Below are 21,056 nucleotides of genomic sequence, written 5' to 3' on the forward strand. Positions count from 1 at the left end.
AAATGCAACATATCTCTTACAGGAACTTGATTTTGATCGTTTAGTTTGTGTACACGCCAAATTTCGAGAGGATATCTTTTTAAAAACCACAATTGTTCATACAAAGATTTACTTTTGATGGTTCAGTTTGTATGGTAGCTATATGCTATAGCAGTCCGTTCGAAATAAATTCTGCTGAGTTTGCACCGTTACGTTGGACAATAATACATGCGAAATTCGATTTCGGGAAGATATCTCCTCAAATGAAAAAGTTTTGGGTACAAATACCTGATTTTGATCGTTTTGTTTGTATGGCAGCTTTACGCTATAGTGATCCGATATTGGCGATTACGAAAAATAAGAAATTTTTTGACGTTGCTCTTTTGTATATATATACAGTGAGTTCAAAAAGTATTCACGTAATGCACATCTTGCTTTTCTCATTGAATTTCATTCAAATATGGCAACACTTCAAGAAATATTTATTGCTGTTATATGGCATCGATATTCTAGTTTTCAAAGCCCACTACGATTGGTTTCCATGTTTATTTAAATTTGAATAAATACCGTTCAAATGCGTTAGTGCGCGTGAACACTTTCTGAGCTGGTGTGACGCGGTATGTAAATAGTTCCGTTATTACAAAATAGTTGTCAGCATTTTTTAATAATTTTGTTGTGCGAAGGATTTCACTAAGGTTTGTAAAAAAAATTCGAAAAATTGGTCATTTATCAAGCCTGCTCAATTTTCAGACATAACTAAAAACCTGAACCTCATTTTGCGAAAAGCTGTATGTTCGGACTTGCAGGAGGGGCTTTCAGTTAGAGCGAGTGCACAAAAACATAAAAAACCAATTGGTGCGATCAGTAAAATAAAAAAACAATATCAAATTAATACACCACACAAAAAGTTAGGCAGGCTTAAAAAGCTCACTCCTGAAACACAAAGGACTTTACGGCGTCTTATCATGACTGATGAAGCTAAAAACACAGTGGAGGCTAACAAAGTGTTATTCTCATCTTTAGGCACTAGACTCTAGTGACTAGAGTATGCAACAATCCCAATAAAAAACCTTATATGTCAGCGAAAAACAAAGCAGCTAGGCTGAAATTTGCAAAAGAACACACAAACTGGATAAGCGAACAGTTCAAATTAGTAATTTGGTCTGACGAAACGAAAATTAATCGTATTAATTCAGATGGACGCATTTGGACATGGTATGACAAGCGATGCGGTCCCATGGATAGGAATATGCTGCGCACACTTAGATTCGGAAGTGGTTCGCTTATGGTGTGGGGTTGTATCTGTGGCGGAAAGGTGGGAAAATTGCTTCGAATTAACGGAATAATGAGGGCTACGGACTATATTAGCGTTCTAGAGGATTCACTTATCCCTAGTTTCGTGATTTTTGGATGTGAACCCGGTGATTTGTTATACATACATGCAAGACAATGACCCTATACATACCGCCCGCATTACAAAATCTTTGTTTGGAAAATAACGGAATTCGGGTGATGGAGTGGCCAGCTCAGTCAGCCGATATGAATCCTATTGAAAATGTATGGGCGTTTGTTAAAAAACGGTTAATTACTCAAAGAGAAACACCAAAAACAATAGATGAACTTTGGACTCAAGTTGAACGAGTTTGGAACAGCTTCTCTTCAGAAATTTCAGATAATCTAATTAACTCTATGCCGGACCGTATTAAAGCAGTCATAAAAGCCCAAGGCGGCCCCACAAGTTATTAGTTATTGAACTTTAATCGCCACTTTACCTCCAAGTTCAAATATTGTGCACATGAATTGTATTACTTTATATGTACTATAGCCACCAGAGATTATTGAATGAAGTGCTCGTTTATGTTAAGGGGGCTTGTCTAGGATTTTGAAAAAATCGATTTTTTTTGCATATCTTCAAAGTTTAGACTTTCAAAAATATGACCTTGGAAGGATTTTTCGAAATTCGACTTATTTTCGGAGATACAGCCGATTTTGTGACGTGGCGTCCGTGTTCACTAGAATTGTCTCCTAAACTTTAAACGCGTTTTTCTCAAAACTGACTTTTTCGGTACGATACCCATGGTTTCTCAGGTTCTACTGGACCGATTTTCTTTCCAGAATACCCCCTTAAAAAGTTTTTAATTAAATATACTTTACTTCTCGTAAAAAAAATTTTCATATGAATGTTTATTTTTCTAATGAGCAGCTGCAATGCAGCATTTTTTACTATACGTGAACACTTCTTAAACTCACTGTATATTATATGGTGTCCGACCCTCTATACGGTATAAAAACTCACTACAGAACCGATGATAATGATATCATTCAACTACATATACATATACTACATATTTATAAATTCAAGATTTCTATGTGGAAATGACAAGTTAGAATTTAAACGGAATTATATAAGGATAAAGAATAGATTTTTAGAAATCGCTACTTCTACTTCTCCCCTGCGAAGTTTTATCCCTATTGTCTCTTAAATAATGCACCTGAAATTTTAATTTCCTCCGTTGTAAGATAAACTTTGTACGACAAATTTTCCATACTCAAGAAGGCATAGATCCACTAGATCATATTTACATAGAAGCAGCTATTAAATTTAACTATGGCTACCTTATCATAATTCAATTTGAGTTTCCTTCACAGGACACACATCAATATGCACTCATTTCCGTCATCAGCTGACTGAGGTGTAGACACACTTAAAAAACACACCATTCACTGAAATAGCGCATCATTTCCTTGCGTGTCGATGCCGGTAGCATCATGTACGCGCATACGCACACATACAAATATCACTGCCATTCCAACAACAATATCACTGCCATTATCAGCATTATAGAAGAAATAGAAACATCAACAAGGCTATCACGAAGAGAGCAAGCATAAGCAACGCCATCATCAATGAGCGGAGTACATACTCGCATTTATTAGTTTATTTTTGTGTGCATTTGTAGTGACAGTACAAACAAATGTGCACACAGACACATACAGACATATATAAATTTGTATTATATCTGGAGAAAAATAATTGTGATTACATGCATGTCACAGTGGCAGACATTTTCATCATAATCATTTACTTAACGATCGATATTTCAGACAATATATAGAGCTGTAACACACACCTGTACACATATACTAAGTATGTGTATACATGTGCACATAATATCGTAACTGTTTATGCGTCTTGGCAGCAAAAAGGTATTTGCTAGGTGCTGTTTGAGTGCAGAACCCATGCGTTTCTGGGTAAATATGCAACGCATATATTTGTGTATGTATTAAAGATAGCGGTATTCCTTTTGTACGCGCATACATATACAAATATTTGTTTGTGTTTACATATACATACATGTGTATGTACTAAGATGCATGGCAAGTCTGCATGCCGACCACCTCAGCAAACGATTTCCCAGCGACATTTGTGAGCTTTGGTATGCTTTGTAGCAGGTAAATTTGCCATAAGCATACGCACAACTGCCTGTAAATATGTACATTTCCATATATGTATGCATAAGTAGTACTGCTGAATCTCATGGTGGACACAGTTAACAAACTTTCCTTCTCAACCAGCATCCAGCTAAAAAAATAAATGAAGATATACTTATTCATTTGATGATGTTAGTTTGTATGTATTTATGTTCACAAAAAGCGTAATTGGTTCAAATACATATTTTAATAATATTATTAAACTGAAAATTAAATTTTTCACAAATTTGCCGTTTTCAATTGCCAATAACATTTTGTTAAATAAAAGTATTGAATTTGTAAATTTTATATATTTCTACCAAAAACTATATCAATCACTTTGTGGCAAGACAAAAAACAAAAATAAGAACAACGTTAACTTCGACTGCAGCATAAGCCACTTCACATGTGTCTTTCTTATAGCATAGAAAGGATAGAGTAAAAAGATATTTTACTTTATTTTGATTTGCCGGTTTGTATGGCGGCTATATGCTATAGTGCTTCGATCTGAACAACTTGTTCGGAGATTGAACTGTTACCTTGGACAATAATCCCTGCAAAATTGCGTAACGATATCTCGTCAAATAAAAAAGTTTTCTTGCTTTGTTTTGTGGGATAAGTTTGTATGAGAGCCTAAAGCTATAGTGGTCCGATCTGAAAATTTATTTCGGAGATGGTAGCGTTACTTCTGAGAATACGCTATGCCCAATTTCGTGAAGATATCTCGTAAAATAAAAAAGTTTGTTATATAATGACTCAATTTTAAAAGATCAGTTCATATGGCAACTATGAGCTATAATGGTCCGATCTGACAATTTATTTCAGAGATTGTTGCATTACTTACTATTATATGTCCAATTTCGTCAAGATATCTTATCAAATAAAAAAATATATCATACAAGGACCTATTTGTGATCTATCAGTTAGTATAGGACCTATATCCTATAGTGGTCCCATATGGAAAATATTTCGAAAATTACCAGCTGCTTAGGGAGAAAAGACTGAGAGACTGGTTCGTGTATATTCAGAGCATGCCTTAATAAAAATAGCCTACTTTTAGGTGCAAAGTTAAATTTTATCGCGGAAATCCACTACATTTTAGTGGAGACACACACTCCTGGATGACAAACAGAATACTTTGGAAGAAATTTATCATCGATATAAAAAAATGATAATTTTTTTTATCCCTTCATGTAAAAAATTTGTTTCATGTAAAAAATCTGTAATTCATTTAAGACAATTTTCAGCAAAGAAAGCTTTTTACAGCTTTATTACGCTAAATTCTTAAAAAAACTGAATGGAGTGTGCTAGCAGTAGAGAACTTAACCACAAATAACTTAAATACATTTAAATTCTCACGCGCTCACAAAAAAATGTCACACCGACAAAGGATAATAGAATTTATGATGATAAAAATACGGAAAATCACGTGAAAGTGTACACAAAAAAGGATCACGTTTATGAGCCTCTGCTGGCCACACAAAAACTGCACATTGCACAGTGGTGCATGTTAATAAAATCAATATGCACAAAGACAAACTTTTCCATTGGAAGTGTGAAAAACAAATCGAGTGAAGAAGAAAGTTATATGTTGGCAGAAATAGAAAGCACCAAAAACAAAACCATAAAATAAAACACACTAATCTGTATGTATGGATATATGTATATATATACTTAGGTATCTATATGTGTCTATACATATATGGTATACATATGTATTCCTAGTATTGCGCTAATGCCAAATTGCTTATCAACATGAGTTTGTGCCACTTAAAGCGCTCTCGCTGTCACTAGTTCGCCGTGGCTTCGTCTTTTTAATATAAATTTGTATGAGCGCAAGGTTAAGCATTGATTTTGATTTTGAATTTTGCTTTTTCTTCTGCTTTTGTCTGCTTGTGCAAGTAACTTTCACTAATTAGATTCGAGCTCAAACGAAACCCAGCCACTGCGGCAGCGAGTAGCGCCCGTGCGTATGAGTAACCCAACAGTTGCATTGTGTTCGAATATTATTATATGTATGTATGCATAAGGTGTATGTGTGTAGGTTTGCAAGTAGCATTGACAGGAGAAAAATTTAATTATGCCAATATTGAGGGCGAAACTGTTGTTTCTTTCCATGTATTTATATGCACTTGGGCAAACTTTGTACATATGTATCAGTGCATATACACATGTATATATTATATATATTATAGATAAAATAAACGAACTATATTTCCGCTTTGGACGTTGATAATTTCGGAGATTTTTCACATATAACTAGAAAAAACGTTAACTTTGGTCGCCTCGAAGCTATAATACCCTTCAAAGGTAGATTTCTTATAGCAACTACCATGTATGTACGTATGTAGGTATGTGTATGACTAAATGAATGAAAGAATGTGATCGGCCAAAAAATAATCTTTCATATACATACATAAACAATCTTCAAGTCGCATTAAGGTCATTTAATAAAGCAAACATTTTTATGAATATTTTATTTATCTTCATTTTGATCAGTCAATTTATTTGGCAGCTATGTTATAATATATGCAACAAGAGTCCGATCTAAACAATTTTTTCGGATGCTGTACCGTTATCTTGGAAAATTATTCGCGTTTAATTTCATGTAGCTATCTTGTCTTATCATGTCTTGGACGTGTGCAATATTTCAGAACGATATCTCAGTACTCAGGGACTAGTTCGCATATACTTATATTCCGACAAACATACTTATGGAATAAAGGAAGCTCTGTGCAAATTAGGTGCCGTACAGGCAAGCAATTGGGACAATGAACCTGATCCGTAACGAAAACGATCCAAGAATTTCTTTTAATTAAACGTCCTCCGCATTCTTCTTTTTCGTATATGGTCATTAGTGATATTTTTCTGTGCGGAGATCTTAAGAAGGCGTTCGCTGCTAAAAAATTTAGCGACGAAGAAGCGAATCAAAGAATCTGGCTATCTGCTCGTAAGGCTATTTGAACCAAGACGCTTACACTTACCAGGGTAAGACGAGACAAACTAATTGAAATTTTAGAAGAGAACGACTTTCTATCCTTCATTGGTACTTCAGGTGGATTTAATATTTCGTATTGGGGAACATTTGCTTGAGCAGGAAACTGGCGGCGTTCACTTTTCAAGTTATTACATTGATTAGGCTGTTAGAGCGGACACAAAGTGGTAAAAAAAAGCATTCGAAACACGCCTAACAAATTCCAAGTAAGTTTATATGCTGATCCAACAACAGATATTAGAATATTTATATTAAAGTTGTTGATACTTTTTTTACAGACGTTCCATAAAATTTCAATATCTGTCTAAAATGAAATATTAAACGTAGAAAATATATTTTCTTCTAATTTGATTTGATTTTTATTTTTAGTTTGGATTGTAGCTAAATCATTTTCCTTCCCCCATGTGTTTAGCATGCGATGTTTTTATTTTTTGTATTAAATTCTTATCTGTAAAGCGAATACATCTACATTAAAAAAAATATTACAATACAAAACTCAGCGCTCGACAAAAAAGCTCTGATTGAGTTTTCCATAAAATCATTCCTTAAAAAGTTAAAGTAATGCAAAAAATGTACTGTGGTCATAAAGTACACCATGTCGTATGAGCAACATAGAATGTATAGGACAGTGCACCATGTCGTATGAGCAACATAGAATGTATAGGACAGTGCACCATGTCGTATGAGCAACCTATAATTTATTAGACACTTGTATGAATGTGCGCTATATTTTACATACAACTTTTGAAGGAATTTTTTAAGAAAAAATCCACAAAACCATTCAACGCCCATATGAGGGTCTCTTCTCCCAATTGGAATGGCAAATGGAGTTATTTGCTAATTTCAAACATATAAGTTTGCTGTTTAAAGCAAAATATCAACAAATCCCATATTAAATACATGGGAGAGAGATACTATGATTAAAGCACGGTTTAAATTGAGCTTCTTTACGTTGAATAATGTTTTTTAAGGCAGAAACGTCTATAAAAAACGAACTTGGGTAATAACGGATAGTATATACACTATATGGATATATATTATTTTATAATTAAATAAATATTGTAAGAAATCCCCTTCAGTAAAATAATGTCCCGCTATGCTCTTCTCAACGATAGTAATTTACAAAAATTATAATATCGAAAGCAAATACAACAACGCGAAATTATATTTCGGCATTTTGCAGGTGATAAAGTGCACATTAATTTAATCATGAAAACTTTGCGGTCGCAAAAACAAAGTAAAATTTATGTAAATATGTAGCCATGACAATGGAAAACGAATTGCACACAGAAACCCACACACACAGCCATTTGAACTTAAATGTGGGCCAGCGCGTTGAATGATAAGGGCGTATGCTTGTGTGGCTGAGTGCGCGGATAAGGGAGCACAGAGAGAACGTGCGCGAATGCTGATGAGTGTGAGCAATGTGACATACAATAATACGATTTGCATTTACTACTATATATATACGATATGCAGCAAACGTAGTCGTGTGGGTGTCAAACACATACACATGCATATGAATGCTTTCATGCATATTACACACACACACACACGCACACTTGCGTGCTCTTTGGAGTTGCTAGTGGCGCATTGTTGCTGGTCATGGTGGCGCATACATACATAGTACATGCACAAACACATAAGTATGTACAAACGTAACGGTATGCATGTATGTGGATGCGTGTGTGACCTACCTGTTGCTGCGCCTTGCACATGTTGTTTAACCGTACCGATAATTTTCTCCTTTTGCAAATTGTGCGCGACGATGCTATCGCTGAATGTCGCTGCTCCCGCTGCCCCGCCGCTGGGACCAACGTCCGCTTGCTTATAAATTAGTTTAGTTGGTAGTGGTGGCGGTAGTGGCGGCGGTGGCGGTGGTGGTGCCGCTGTCGTTGTTGTTATTGTTAATGGTTCAGTCTGTGCGGATGTTGTTAAGCAGTTTGTCGATGTGTTAGAGTTATTTTTGTATTTCTGTAATTCAATCTCGGCATGCTCGGCACGTGCAATCGCCTTGCGCAATTCCTCTTCCAGAATTTCCACTCTTACTTTGAAAGTGTTTAGTTCATCGTTAGTATTTTTTTGTATAGCCGCTTCCATAAGAGATTTCTACAAAGTGAGGGGGGGTTGGAAAATTAGTAGAAAAAAATTATAACATAAAAATAAAGTTAAAAGATGAGTTATGAGCGACATTGGAGCAAACAAACGCAAGTCAACATAAAATACGAGTTTCGAACAAATCAAAATAACTCTAAAGCACTGTAATGAGTAGTAGAAAAGCAGCAAACATATACAACTAATCAATACAAAAATGCATTGAAAGAGAAAATAAGTAAAATAAACATAATAGATGAAAGCGGTAAAAAAAACTATGGAAAAGTTGGTTGTGAGTGAGTAAAGCGCATGCGCCATATTTTAATTTATATGTTAAATAAATAGCGGATTTGTTATGTTTATAAAAAAAAACAATAGAAACATGTCATATAAATAATTTTTGGTTTAACGGGCACAGTTAATGTAAATTTACAAAAAAATATATGTGACCTGGTCTACGGAAAGGGGTCTTAGGTGTCAAAAAAAGGAGAACAATCAATGAGATAACGAGAAACTGACGATTATTTTTAACAGCTTTTCCCAGAAAACTAGTTTTCGCACGTTAGCTCCCTTTTCGAAGACCAGGTCACATATTTTGTTTTCAAAAATTTGAGGTTATAACGGAGTTTTCAATAAGAGCGCTACAAGCGTTAAAAGTTAAGTTTAAATGAAATAAAAACGGTTGGGGATAGCGATGACATTCTTTATTCCTGTTAAAGTACATGCGATGCCATTTATGTATGGAACTCGATTTCTTTTGCATGGCCACCACGAGCACGTTTGCAGAAAACCAGACGCTGAACCCAATTTTCGACTGTTTTCAAGCATAAATCGGCCGAAACTGTTGCAATTTCACGTTCGGTATTCATACGAAGATCATCAATCATCGCTGACATAGACCATATACTTGACGTAGTCTCACAGAATATAGTCATACGGCGTCTAATCGCACGGCCGAGGCGGCCAATTAACTTCGTGAGATAACACGTTCACCAAACATGGTTTTCAATAAATCGATTGTGACATTCACTATGCGACTTGTGGCACCGTACTGTTGAAACCACATATTGTCTAAGTCCATATCATCGAATTCGGGCTTCATGATAATTTTTCAATGAAAATCCGGACCATTTTCAAGTTGTTGCTCAGCCCAATTCACAAACATACGACGATTCTGGCGGTCAAGCGGCTTCAGTTCTTGGGTCAATTTGTTTGTTTGTAAAATTGTTAGCCAACATTTTTTCGCCACAACGACGTCACAGAGTTGCCAAATGCTTGAGAACGACGTATGAAAGAGTGATTTGGGTCTTCCTCAATTGATGCGCTATCGGCAGTAATATTCACTACACTACGTGCGCTTCTTTGTCTCACTGGCATATTTTGTACTGTGCCTGCGGATTCAAATTTTTCCACTAGACGCTCAATTGTTCATCTGACATTACGACTATGGCGACCATAAATTAGGAGTAACGCTCTTAAAGTTGAGGCCACTCTCCGAAATTCGTTAGTAAAGCGTTCGTTAGCAAATTTTAACAATTTCAACTCGTTGTTGGATCGTTTATCTTTCCATGATGGAATGCCAAATCTTACTGAAGAGAAATGTCGAGAGAGAGGAAAAAAATATGATGTCGTTGACTGTCTCGATTGGTCTACTTTTATAGCGGTCCCTATTGAAAGACCAGTTATCTTCAAAAATAGCAAAAAAAAAAAAAAAAAAACAGTGAACATATGTATGTATATCCATATCACAAACCGATTTTGAGTTACAGCCTTCTGTGGTGTAGTCCTGTTCAATCAGCTCTTTCAGTTTATTTTTAAAAGCGTTTTTTTTTTTCTTAAAACTACATTTTTAAAATTTACATGAGTGATTACTTGGAAGCAAATTATACCATGACTATTAAATATTTTCTGCGTCTTGTTCATTATAAAAAAAAGTTATTTCATCTTATCAAAAACCGAATTCGCCTATTTTAAACGCCGCAATTTTGTGAATTTTTGTTTTCTTTCGACCGTAAGTCATTGTACGGACAATATCTTTTAAAAGAGATTTTTTTAGACATCCTCTACGTAGAAGACCGGGAATAACTGTTGCAGATCACTGGATGATCTTTGTATTTTTGATCTCGTTTAGATATCGTCTTTGTTAAATGGGTTAACAGCCTATATCACACTATGTGAGCCACTTAAAATAACATAAGTTAAAAGCGCAAAATTGTAATTTTCGCCAAGCACAAATATTGACAGCTTATGCTTTCAGAAAGCACTTGCTTATTATGGTCCGTATAACATTGGAACATTTCGTAATTTCCCTAGTAATTTAATTACCTACATATACTACTATGAGCAAAATATAGTAATACTTTGCTTATAATATTAAAATTCTTCATTTATTCTTCACAATCTATTTGGTTTCCCTCAAAGTAATCCTCCTTGACCTCAATACATTTGTGCCAATATTCTTTCCAATTCTCGAAACAGTTGTTAAACAAAGTTTCCAGAAAAACCTTCAATGCGGTTAGCGATTCACGTTTAATGTTTTAAAAAGGTTTCCTCGGAGCGGGCGTTTGAGTTTTGCTACAATAGCATTAAGTCACACGGAGCTAAATCACAAAATTGGTTCAAGATTTGACGAAAGACACCTGAAGAATCAAAGCAGTACGTGACGATGCATTATCGTGGTGCAAAAACCAAGAGTTGTCGGTCCATAATTCCGTCCTCATCAAATCAAATAGTATTCCTGGTTGACAGTTTGGCCGGTCGGAAAGAATTCGGAGCGCACGCCACCTCGATAATCAAAGAAAACTGTCAACAATATCTTGATTTTTGACCTGATTTGCTTGGTTTTTTCAGTCGGCTCAGCTTTGCTACGATAAACGTCCGAATGATCGTCTGTTTCCGGCTCGTAAGCATAATAATACGTTTCAGGGAATCCTGGTAGTCGGAAAGCACTATTTCACAGACGTTAACGCGACGCTGTTTTTCGAAAAAATTTAGTGATTTTGGAACCAATCGTGCTTTCACTTTTCTTAGGCCCAAATGATCCTTCAAAATGGTTTTCACTGATCTTTCCGATATTCCAGTTAGATCAAGCACCAATTTTATTGAAGTGCTGATCATCTATTGATGTTGATGTCCGTCCTGGACGTAATTCGTCAACACGTTCTCGACCCACTTTGAATAATTTGTAAAAAATCAAAAATACTTGCTCGCGACAAGCAATTATCACCGAACTTTTGAGTCGAGAAATTTGATTCCGCACACAAAATTTAATGGAACTTTTTTGTTGAATAAATTCACTCATCGAATTCACCCACCGAACGCACTTTATGTGCTTCAGAAAGACAAGCGTATACTAAACACGAATGATTATTTTGATGTGACATTTGGCACAGATGCCTCTGACAGTCATACCAACCTAGAAAAAAAATATTTCGACGAGAAAATTAAATTAAAAAGTCTTACTATTTTTTGCCCACAGTAGTATGTTTTGTTGTAAAAGTAAATTTTAAGAAAACTTCTATTCAATTATCACCTCTAGTATGTCATTATTACCGTTATATCGTCGTTGCAGCGCTAAAAGTCTATGAGGTTTGTTCAAAAAGTATCGCGATCGCAGCGTCGTCTTTTCATGGGCCTCTTCAGTTTGTCCGGATCACATTAACTTGCTCAGCGAAGCTTTATATTTTAAAAGATTCATAATCTACACCTTAAGGCAACTTTCTCAATTTTTGATTGTCTAAATAGCAGCTTCTAAACTAAATTTCTTCTACTTTCTTTCCATACGAAGATTATTAATTATATTTTCTAGCTTGAGTATTTTAAGGGGGTATACCAGACCAGTGTGACACTCTCTAAAAATCTATTTATTTTTTGCTTTTTCAATAGTTTACATTTTCAGAAATATTCTATGAAAGGCAGGGCAGTATCTTGAATAGTTTTTGAGTGGCAGCGTTCTAAAGAGCGACCGCTCGCCGATATAATTCGATAGTTGAAACTTTAAACGAGTTTTTCTCGAAACGATATTTTTCAAAATTGCTGACATCAGAACTCAACGAGAAAGAAACTGATCGATCGTCTTCAAATTGAAACGGAGTATTCTAGAATATATTTCTAGAATATATTTACTATACAATGACCTACGATCTTTTTGACTGGTTGAAAATTTTCAATTTGGCATTAAAAACACGACAATTCTTGTACCTAAGAAACGACACTTTTTTCAGAACTATAGGATATACCTTCAACTTTAATAACCTTTTTGAATTTATTTGTTTCAGCTACTCATTCTGCCGGAAACATGTCAGCAATTGGGTAACTTTTTTTTTTTTTGACACCTACGAAGACATCACATAACTCCGTTATTTTTCAGTATTTTTGTAGAAAAAAAATCTTATTATGTCCAAAGAAGTTCGAAACATTCGATTGAGTTCTTTCTTTTAAAAAAAATTCACGAAAATCGCCTGATTTTTCATGGGTTACGTTTTCCCGTTGAGGAGGTTGTTATTCTAGAAGCCTAATTTATCGGTTATCGATCATATTATGCTGTCAAATCAATTTTCGTCGCCAAATACATATGTTCGAAATGTACTAACGGTAATTGTTGTTGTAAGGGTTATTTAGTTCCCGTTGGGGTGGCAAGGTTTAGATAAGTTGTCATCAAGGTCAACCAACGGTAGGCGCAGTAAACGTGTTGTTTCGACGGTGTCGGACCATAGCGATAGCTGGGCATGCAACGATTCTCACACAAAGTAGTCAAGTAAAGCTTTATTTTATACAGCCAGCATGCCAATCAAGCATTATTAACACATAAAATTCGCTCGCTTTTGGCAAAATTTTATTTGAGCATATGCTTGATAGCCGACGAATTGTACCTTAAAGTTTAAGTTTAGAATACAACAAAAACTGCACCAACATCTCCCTAGAAAGCAAAGCTTAAAATAGATGAGCTTCTATAGTTAAATTCCCCGCGCACAGCACAAAATGCACATACAACAAACAATTTTCTGTTCATGCAGTAAGAAATAGAATGCGGCTCTATTAATATAGCAGCAACTGTCAAAAGCGCACTGTCAACGTTTTGGTCTTACACTCTTGGTATATGTATTTTTGTTGCAGTGCTATTGTTCAACAATAATGTGAATTCGCTTTTCACCTCCACCAAAGGAAGCTCCGTACGCCATTACACCTATGTACTATATGTATGCTCTCTGTATGTGTGCTGTTTTTGATTTGAAAAAGTTTCGATATTTGTGCCGCACGCTTTTAAGCTTAAGAGCTTTTGAATATATTATGAAAGAAGCCAGAGACCCTTTTCAAGCCCTAAATATAGCGGATTTAATTAATTATTGGTTTATTGATATATAATTTTTTTGCTTAATTCTAAAGTTAATAGATAGATGTATGTATATATGTACAATGTATATATACAATATACATATGTATATATGTTTAAAAAAATGCCAATAAGTAAATATATGTGACATCTTAGTTGTTTCATATAACTTCAAATTCGAAATTTGCTATAAAAAATTATAGCACATTTATTATGCTATAAATGTTCCTATAAAAAATTTTAACTTTGGAATCTTAAGTCGGTACACAAAAAAACTTTTGTTTATATATATACACAAAATATTATAGCACATTATGCTATAAATGTTCCTATAAAAAATATATATTTTCAGAACCTTTAGTCTGTGTACAAAAAAACATGTCTGTTTATTTATTTCAGCCCCCACTTACCATTTCGACAATGCGTTCATTATGGTCGCGATTTTGATTTTCGACTTCCTCTTTGATTTGTTCGATTTCCTCATTCACCTTTTCCGTTGTCGGTGAAGGACTTGGCGCTGGCTGGCCATCGGTTAGATCGCGTGCGCGCGCATTTAGTTCATCGTTGCGCTGCTTCAATTTGATGAGCGCTGCTTCCATTCTGGTTTAAAAAAAAATATTTGTACATATATAATTAATAATTCTGCAACATTAGATTAAAATTGTTTATTCATACTTTTTGCTTGTCTCAACGCTCTCTTTCATGTTGTCCGTCAACAGTTTGGCAACTTTGGTCAGATTCGTGTTCTCCGTGCGCATGGTTTCGTTCTCTTCCTCCAAATGGTGTTGCTGCAAAGCAAATTTTTTTGATAATAAATATTATTTGATTTTTTATTTTTATTTTTTTCTTAAATTTTACTTGGCACTCACATTTTCCAGCAACTCGGCTATTTTCTCATTGGCTTCATAGAGCTGCAGCTCAACCGCATTCATTGAGTTCTTCAATGTTTGAAATTCGTCGACCAAACGCTCGACTAGTTCGCTTGTAATGGGCAAGGCGGCCGTGGGTTCCACATCTACGATGCTCTCCATTTCATTGTTGCCCAATGTCGGTATGATTTTCAGCAATTTGCTGCTCAAACTGGCCGAAGCGAAGGGTGTGGCCTGCAAAAGCGTCGTTCGCGGTGTGGTTGGGGGTGCTGCAGCTAACAGTTTTTGCTTTTCCTGCAATGCTTGCAACTCCTGCTCCAAGCTGGTGGCATATTTTTGATTTTAAAATTTTATTTTTATAAAAGTAATCCAATTGTTTTCTTACCCGCTGATCTTTTCGATTTTCATCTTATGCAACTTATCCAAAGCGTTGCGTTCAGTGCTCATTTTATTCAATTTGGTGGTCAACTCTTTTAATTGTGTTTCATGGTCGAGTTGTTGTTTCTTCAAAGCGGATAAGTCATCGAGTATTTTGATCTTCTCCGACTCCAGCTCATTTTGCGCCTTCTTGCCTGCAGAAAAAGTTATGAAAATTTTGAAATTAGATAAAATAAATTGCTCGGAATTACATATTTGTATTTTATTCTTTATTTTTTTATTTATTAACTGAGTATACAAATGTATATATGCATTAGGAATGCAAAAGATTCCTCACAAAAACTTGATTTTGTATAGCAGCTATATTCTATAGGGATCTGACCCGAACAATTTCTTCGAAGATTACATCACTGCCTTAGACAATAACATATGCCGAATTTTGTGAAGATATCTCCTCAGGCGAAAAAGCTCCCTTAAACAATAATTGTCAGAGATCTCTCGCCTAATGAAAAAGCTTTTTTCATGCAATTTGTAAGGCAGCTATATACTACAGTGGTCATATAGCGGCGGATCTGAAAAATGTGCACCTCAAAAACTTAGGGACTAGTTCGCGTATATACGTACATACATATGTATATATTTCTGATGTTTACTTCTAGGTGTTACAAATATACCCCGTTCAGGGCATAAAAAATATTTCTGTAAGGCATGATTTTTAGCTTCATTTAACTCTTCGGTGAGAAATTAAACTTTTCTTACAAATAATACGTAAAAAATTATGTTTTCATTAAAAATATCATAACTTTTGAATCGTTTATAACATTTTTACATTACGGATTCTTGCAAGGCATAAAACTTCCTCAAACATCTACTTTTTTCTATTCAAAAACTCGCGTATATAAAAACCTAAAAAAGTTTAAAAAAAAGTTAAATTATGCATAGGTACGGAAGTAGGATAGTTTTAACATAAATTCGATAATTTTTTTTTTTTGCTCAGCCTAATATGCACATTATATATTCTCCACTCAAACTTACCGTCTTCAATTTCGATCTTCAGCGCTTTATTCTCCTCCTTCAGCGCAATATTGTCTTCCAATAAGGTGAAGAGATCAGTCTCGGGATCTTGCTCATTGTAATCGGGATCGCGTACACGACTACGACTGCGCGTTTTGCCCTCCTGCGTGCGAAAGCGCGCTACCGGTATGCGGCCACGTCGCTCCATCTTCGAAACAATTGACGAATGAGTGAATTATGATGCTATGCCTGGCGGTATGCTAACTGTTATGTAAAAAGAAAATAGAAAAATTAGTATTTTTAGCTGCAATTTTTCTTATCGCGCCCAACACCACAAACAAATTTAAGTGGACAAAAAATGCTACAGAAATATGTGTTAATTCCTAAGCATAAAGCAGCCAGATTAGCGCGCCATTCATGCGGTCATTCCTCCACGCAATTTCGACACATTTTTATTTCCTCAATGCCAACAACCTATTTATTGAAGTACACTATAGTGTGATATATAGTTGAAAATAAAACACAGCGTATTTTCGTTTTGTTTAATCCATTATACTATGGGCGCACAAGTACTCGTACATATTCGTGGAGGAAATATGCCGTAGTGTATGCACGCTTCATTGTTGTTTATGTTGTTTTTATTTTAATTTTAATTGTCTTATTTAAAGTCATAATGCTTCTGCGCTTGCGACATGCCGTCTCTAACAAATTTTCGTTACTTAGTATATTGAAACATGTCAAGCTTTCGGGCTTTCCGGCTATTTGCTATTTGCATTTGCTTGTTATGCCTTTTCTTTATGCCTTCAATTATTTAGTTTTATGGTTTTTATCTTTATTTCTTTTTCAGTGTGGTGTTATTTTTATTACGAGGATATCGGTTTGATGAACTGGATTATATGTGTGTGTGTGTATGACGCGTTTAATTCTTTTGCTTTAATTCTTTTTTAATTTCTTTTATTATTACTATTTTTAGTAGGTATGTAAATGTTTTGTTTATTTGTTTGTTGTTATTTTGTGGATTCGCATAGTACCTATAGCTATTTGGTAGCTCTTTTTTATTTCATTTGATTTTAATATTTTATATTTTTTAGCCTTTTTATATAATATTGGCTGCTGATTACTAACGTCTTCTCCGCTTGACATTCCATTGAATAATCGGCATTTATATTTGAATACGTTTACATGTAAATGTTTCATAAGCCTAGGTTTATGATTTTCTTTCTCATTCTATATTATATTCTTAGCTTTTTGTTTTTAATTTGTTTTACACTTTTCTTAATTTTTTTTTTTTTTGTAAAAAAAAAGAAGTTCATGCTGCATTTTTAAGGCTAACGAAATTACATTTGAATTAATAAAAATTATATTTAATGAGGAAAATTTATTTAAGGATTGTGATATTCAAAAAAAAAAAAAACAATTTTGAACAGAAAATGAAAGTAAAAAAGTTAAATTAATTAAAATGTTTTAAATTTAAATAATTAATTTTTATAATTAAATTACTTTTCTAACTTAATTCTTTGATTTGAATTAATTAAATTTTTTTATTATAATGAAGTTAATTACTTTAAATGAAAAAAATCAAAACGATTGAAGAAAGCATTTGAAAACTTGAAAATTTTTGCGTTAAAAGTATTAATTTAATTTAATTTAAAAATTTCGGTTAGAAAAAGATCAAACGAAAATTGATCGGTGTAGAGAAAATTATTTAAGGCATAAATTAAAAAAAAAATTGAAAAAGATAATCAAACAAATATTAAAAATATAACATTTTATAAGAACACAAAAAAATATGTGTAAACAACAGAAGAAAACAAAATTAAGAGAAATTTAAAGAATATACATACATACATACATATGTATGTATACTAATGTGTATACAAAAAAAATATTAAAATATAAAAAACAAACATAAATGAATGAGAATTCACAAAAAAAAAATAAAATAAAAAATACCAATTAAAAATAATTATGGTAAACAATTTATAAAATAAAAGTAATAAAAATAATTTATAAAAAAATTAATAACACTAATTTACTAAAAAAATATTTAAAAAAATTTAATAATGTATAAAAAAATAATAAAAATAATGTAAAAATAATTTTTAATAACAAAATTAATAATAATTTATAAAACAAAAATACTGCATATAGTTTATTAAAAAAAAATTTAAAGCACTTATATAATTTCATTTAAACCATATTAAAATTAAACCAAAAAAACGTAAAAAATACATATGTATGTATTTAATTAAAAATATTTATGTAAAAAATTATAATAAAAAAAATATTTATAGAAATATTATCAATTTTATTATTCACGATTTAAAATTATAATTATTATTTTATTTTTAACTTGAAATTCAAAACGTTTAGCAAACACAACAAACAATTATGAGTAGGTACTAAACAAAAATATAATATATTAGATCAAATATCAAATATAAAAAAATATTTAAAATATAAATTAAAAATAAAATATATTTAAAAAAAATTATTAATTAATTAATCATACAAAAATTAATAATAATATATGTAAATAAAATCTAAATAAAAATAATAAAATAAAAAAACAACTAAAACAAAAGTTAATAAAGAGTATAAATAAGTATGTATGTATATACATATGTATAAAGAAAATAAAAAATAATTAAAAGAGAATAAAAATATTTAAAAATAAAATAATTAAGGAATAAATAAATAAAAATAGTTTAAAAATTATTAAAAATCAGAAAAAAACTTTTTAACAATTTAAAAATTATTTAAAAAAAAATAAACAAAATAAAAAGTTATAAAAATTAATAAGTGAATGGAAACAAATGGTAAAAGTAATTAGAAGTTATTCGAAATTTTTAGAACTACATATACATATGTAAGTCATGGATTACTAGAAGTTTTTCCTTTTTGTCTTTTTTTAATTTTATGCTAAGATAAAGTTGTTGAATTTGCTACACTTTTCTATTAAACAGAAAATAGGAAATTAATAAAATGATAAGAAATAATATTAGAAATAAGGAATGAGAATATGAAATAAAATAAAAAATTAAAAAAATTAAAAAAATAAAAAAAAAAATAAAAATAAAATTAAAAAAAAAAAAAAATTTAAAAAAATAAAAAAAAAAAAAAAAATATGAAAAAAATTAAAAAAAAAATAAATTAAATAAAAATAAATTAAAAAATTAATATAACTAAAATAGTAATAAAATTAAACAAAAAATAATAATAATTCAAAAAAAAATTAATATAGTTAAAAAAAATAATATATGTATGTAGTTTCCAAAAGAAAATTAATATAGTTAAAAAAAATTAATATAGTTTCAATAAAAAAATTTAAATATAAAAATATGGAGCCTTACAATTTTGTTAACCTCAAATATGCAGCTGATTATTTTTAGTTTTTAATTCATAAAAATTCATAAATTTCTTACATTCATTAGTTGTTTTCTATATAATTGTCAGCAATTAGTTATATCATTTAGGTTTTGTATTTGTTATTCACTTTGTAATTAAATCATACCTAAAATTGAGAGCTACTTAAAAAATATTTATGAAAAAATTGCGAAATTTTTTTTGTTGTTCGTATTTTATGCTTGTCTTGCTGAAACGCGTTCAGAGACAATTATTATGTATTTATAACGCTTTTATTTTTATACTTGAATATGTAGACTATACCGTTAGTAGCTATAAAAAATCTCTATACAAAAATAATAAAATAACAGCGTAAAATATTGAAATATACATATGTATTTCTGTTTATATATGTATAAATGTATGTATGTATGTAGCTTATGTTTTACATAGAAAATAAATAAAGGCGGCTTGAAGCGCACAGGGTACATATTATATTTTCATACTGCTCTAATTTAATACGGTTCATTCTAAAAGCACGATGCTCAGCCACTCGAAATTTCCTATATGTAGTTATATGAAATTAGTAAATTTTGGTTTATTTTGTGTTTTTTTTTTATTTGAAACATTTTTATCATCGAACGTTTTACAACATTTTGTATTTTTCATTGAGTTTGAAAACAAAAGTTACAACAATCCTTTGGAATTTCTGTATGCGCTTTTGTAATTTACGAAATTTTTCACTTGCAGTGTTATTGTTTTTCATACGGTGCATTCATTGTTAGTGTGCACGTGTGTGTGGGGGGAGCGGGGGTTATGTGTTCTAAACTTCTTCTTATAAATTTCGTCAATTTCACGCTACTGTACTTCATTCAACAATTACACGAAACATAGCCAATTTTGTATTATGAATTATAACGGTTATATATAATACATTTATATAAGTAGTATATATGTATGTATATTTGTATGTGTGTGTGTGTGTATGAGATTTGATTAATTTCGTTTTTGTTTAAAATTAAAATAATAATTCCGATCACAGAATTCAGACAAATAGTTTCAACGTGCTTACTCGTCATCGACGAGTAAGTTAAAAACATAAAATTTTCTTAAACAAAAAATATTATATAAACAAAAACAAAAAATACTTAAATTTACTGCATGACAACTGCATTTGTGTTGCACCACTCAAATGCAATATGCGATTTTATACATACATATGGAATAAACGGTTGTATATGTGTGTGTGTTATATAGAGAATTTTTAGCATTAGTATACCTTAACGGTAAAAAACGAGTACCAAAACAAATACGAAAATGCACTAAAAAGGAAGTACACAAATAGCTTCGTTTGCATATGCTTGCGGTTAGAGTGTGTGGCAATGGAATGGCTCAATATGTATGTGAGTGTTTTGAGCCTGTACATAGACCCAAACCGGGACCAGTGACAGGCGTCAATGAAAAGTAGTTTAAGGCAAGGCAAGACAGCGAGTACGACAGACGACAATGAGTTAATGAGTATGATGTTTGATGTTAAATAAATGATAAATAAATAATGTGCGTGTGAGTATGCATATCT

The 21,056-nt window shown here is 32.3% G+C and overlaps 1 protein-coding gene across 2 annotated transcripts in view; it reads right to left on the minus strand.

Annotated features, from left to right (window-relative positions):
* The window catches only part of LOC120766975 (shootin-1), a 53,206-nt gene that overhangs the window by 17,274 nt on the left and 14,876 nt on the right, over positions 1-21,056 (minus strand). The window contains exons 3-8 of one of the 2 annotated variants that reach the window (XM_040092766.1): positions 16,154-16,396; positions 15,126-15,312; positions 14,741-15,062; positions 14,547-14,659; positions 14,282-14,471; positions 8,143-8,554 (exon numbers count right to left, since the gene is read on the minus strand). In XM_040092766.1, the coding sequence (XP_039948700.1) occupies positions 8,143-8,554; positions 14,282-14,471; positions 14,547-14,659; positions 14,741-15,062; positions 15,126-15,312; positions 16,154-16,340 (1,411 nt within the window). In that variant the 5' untranslated portion in view covers positions 16,341-16,396. The remainder of the gene's footprint in view (positions 1-8,142; positions 8,555-14,281; positions 14,472-14,546; positions 14,660-14,740; positions 15,063-15,125; positions 15,313-16,153; positions 16,397-21,056) is intronic. The other variant, XM_040092767.1, reaches the window with a different exon arrangement.

The sequence above is a fragment of the Bactrocera tryoni genome, chromosome 1, assembly GCF_016617805.1.
Source record: "Bactrocera tryoni isolate S06 chromosome 1, CSIRO_BtryS06_freeze2, whole genome shotgun sequence".
NCBI classification, from domain to species: Eukaryota; Metazoa; Arthropoda; class Insecta; order Diptera; family Tephritidae; genus Bactrocera; species Bactrocera tryoni.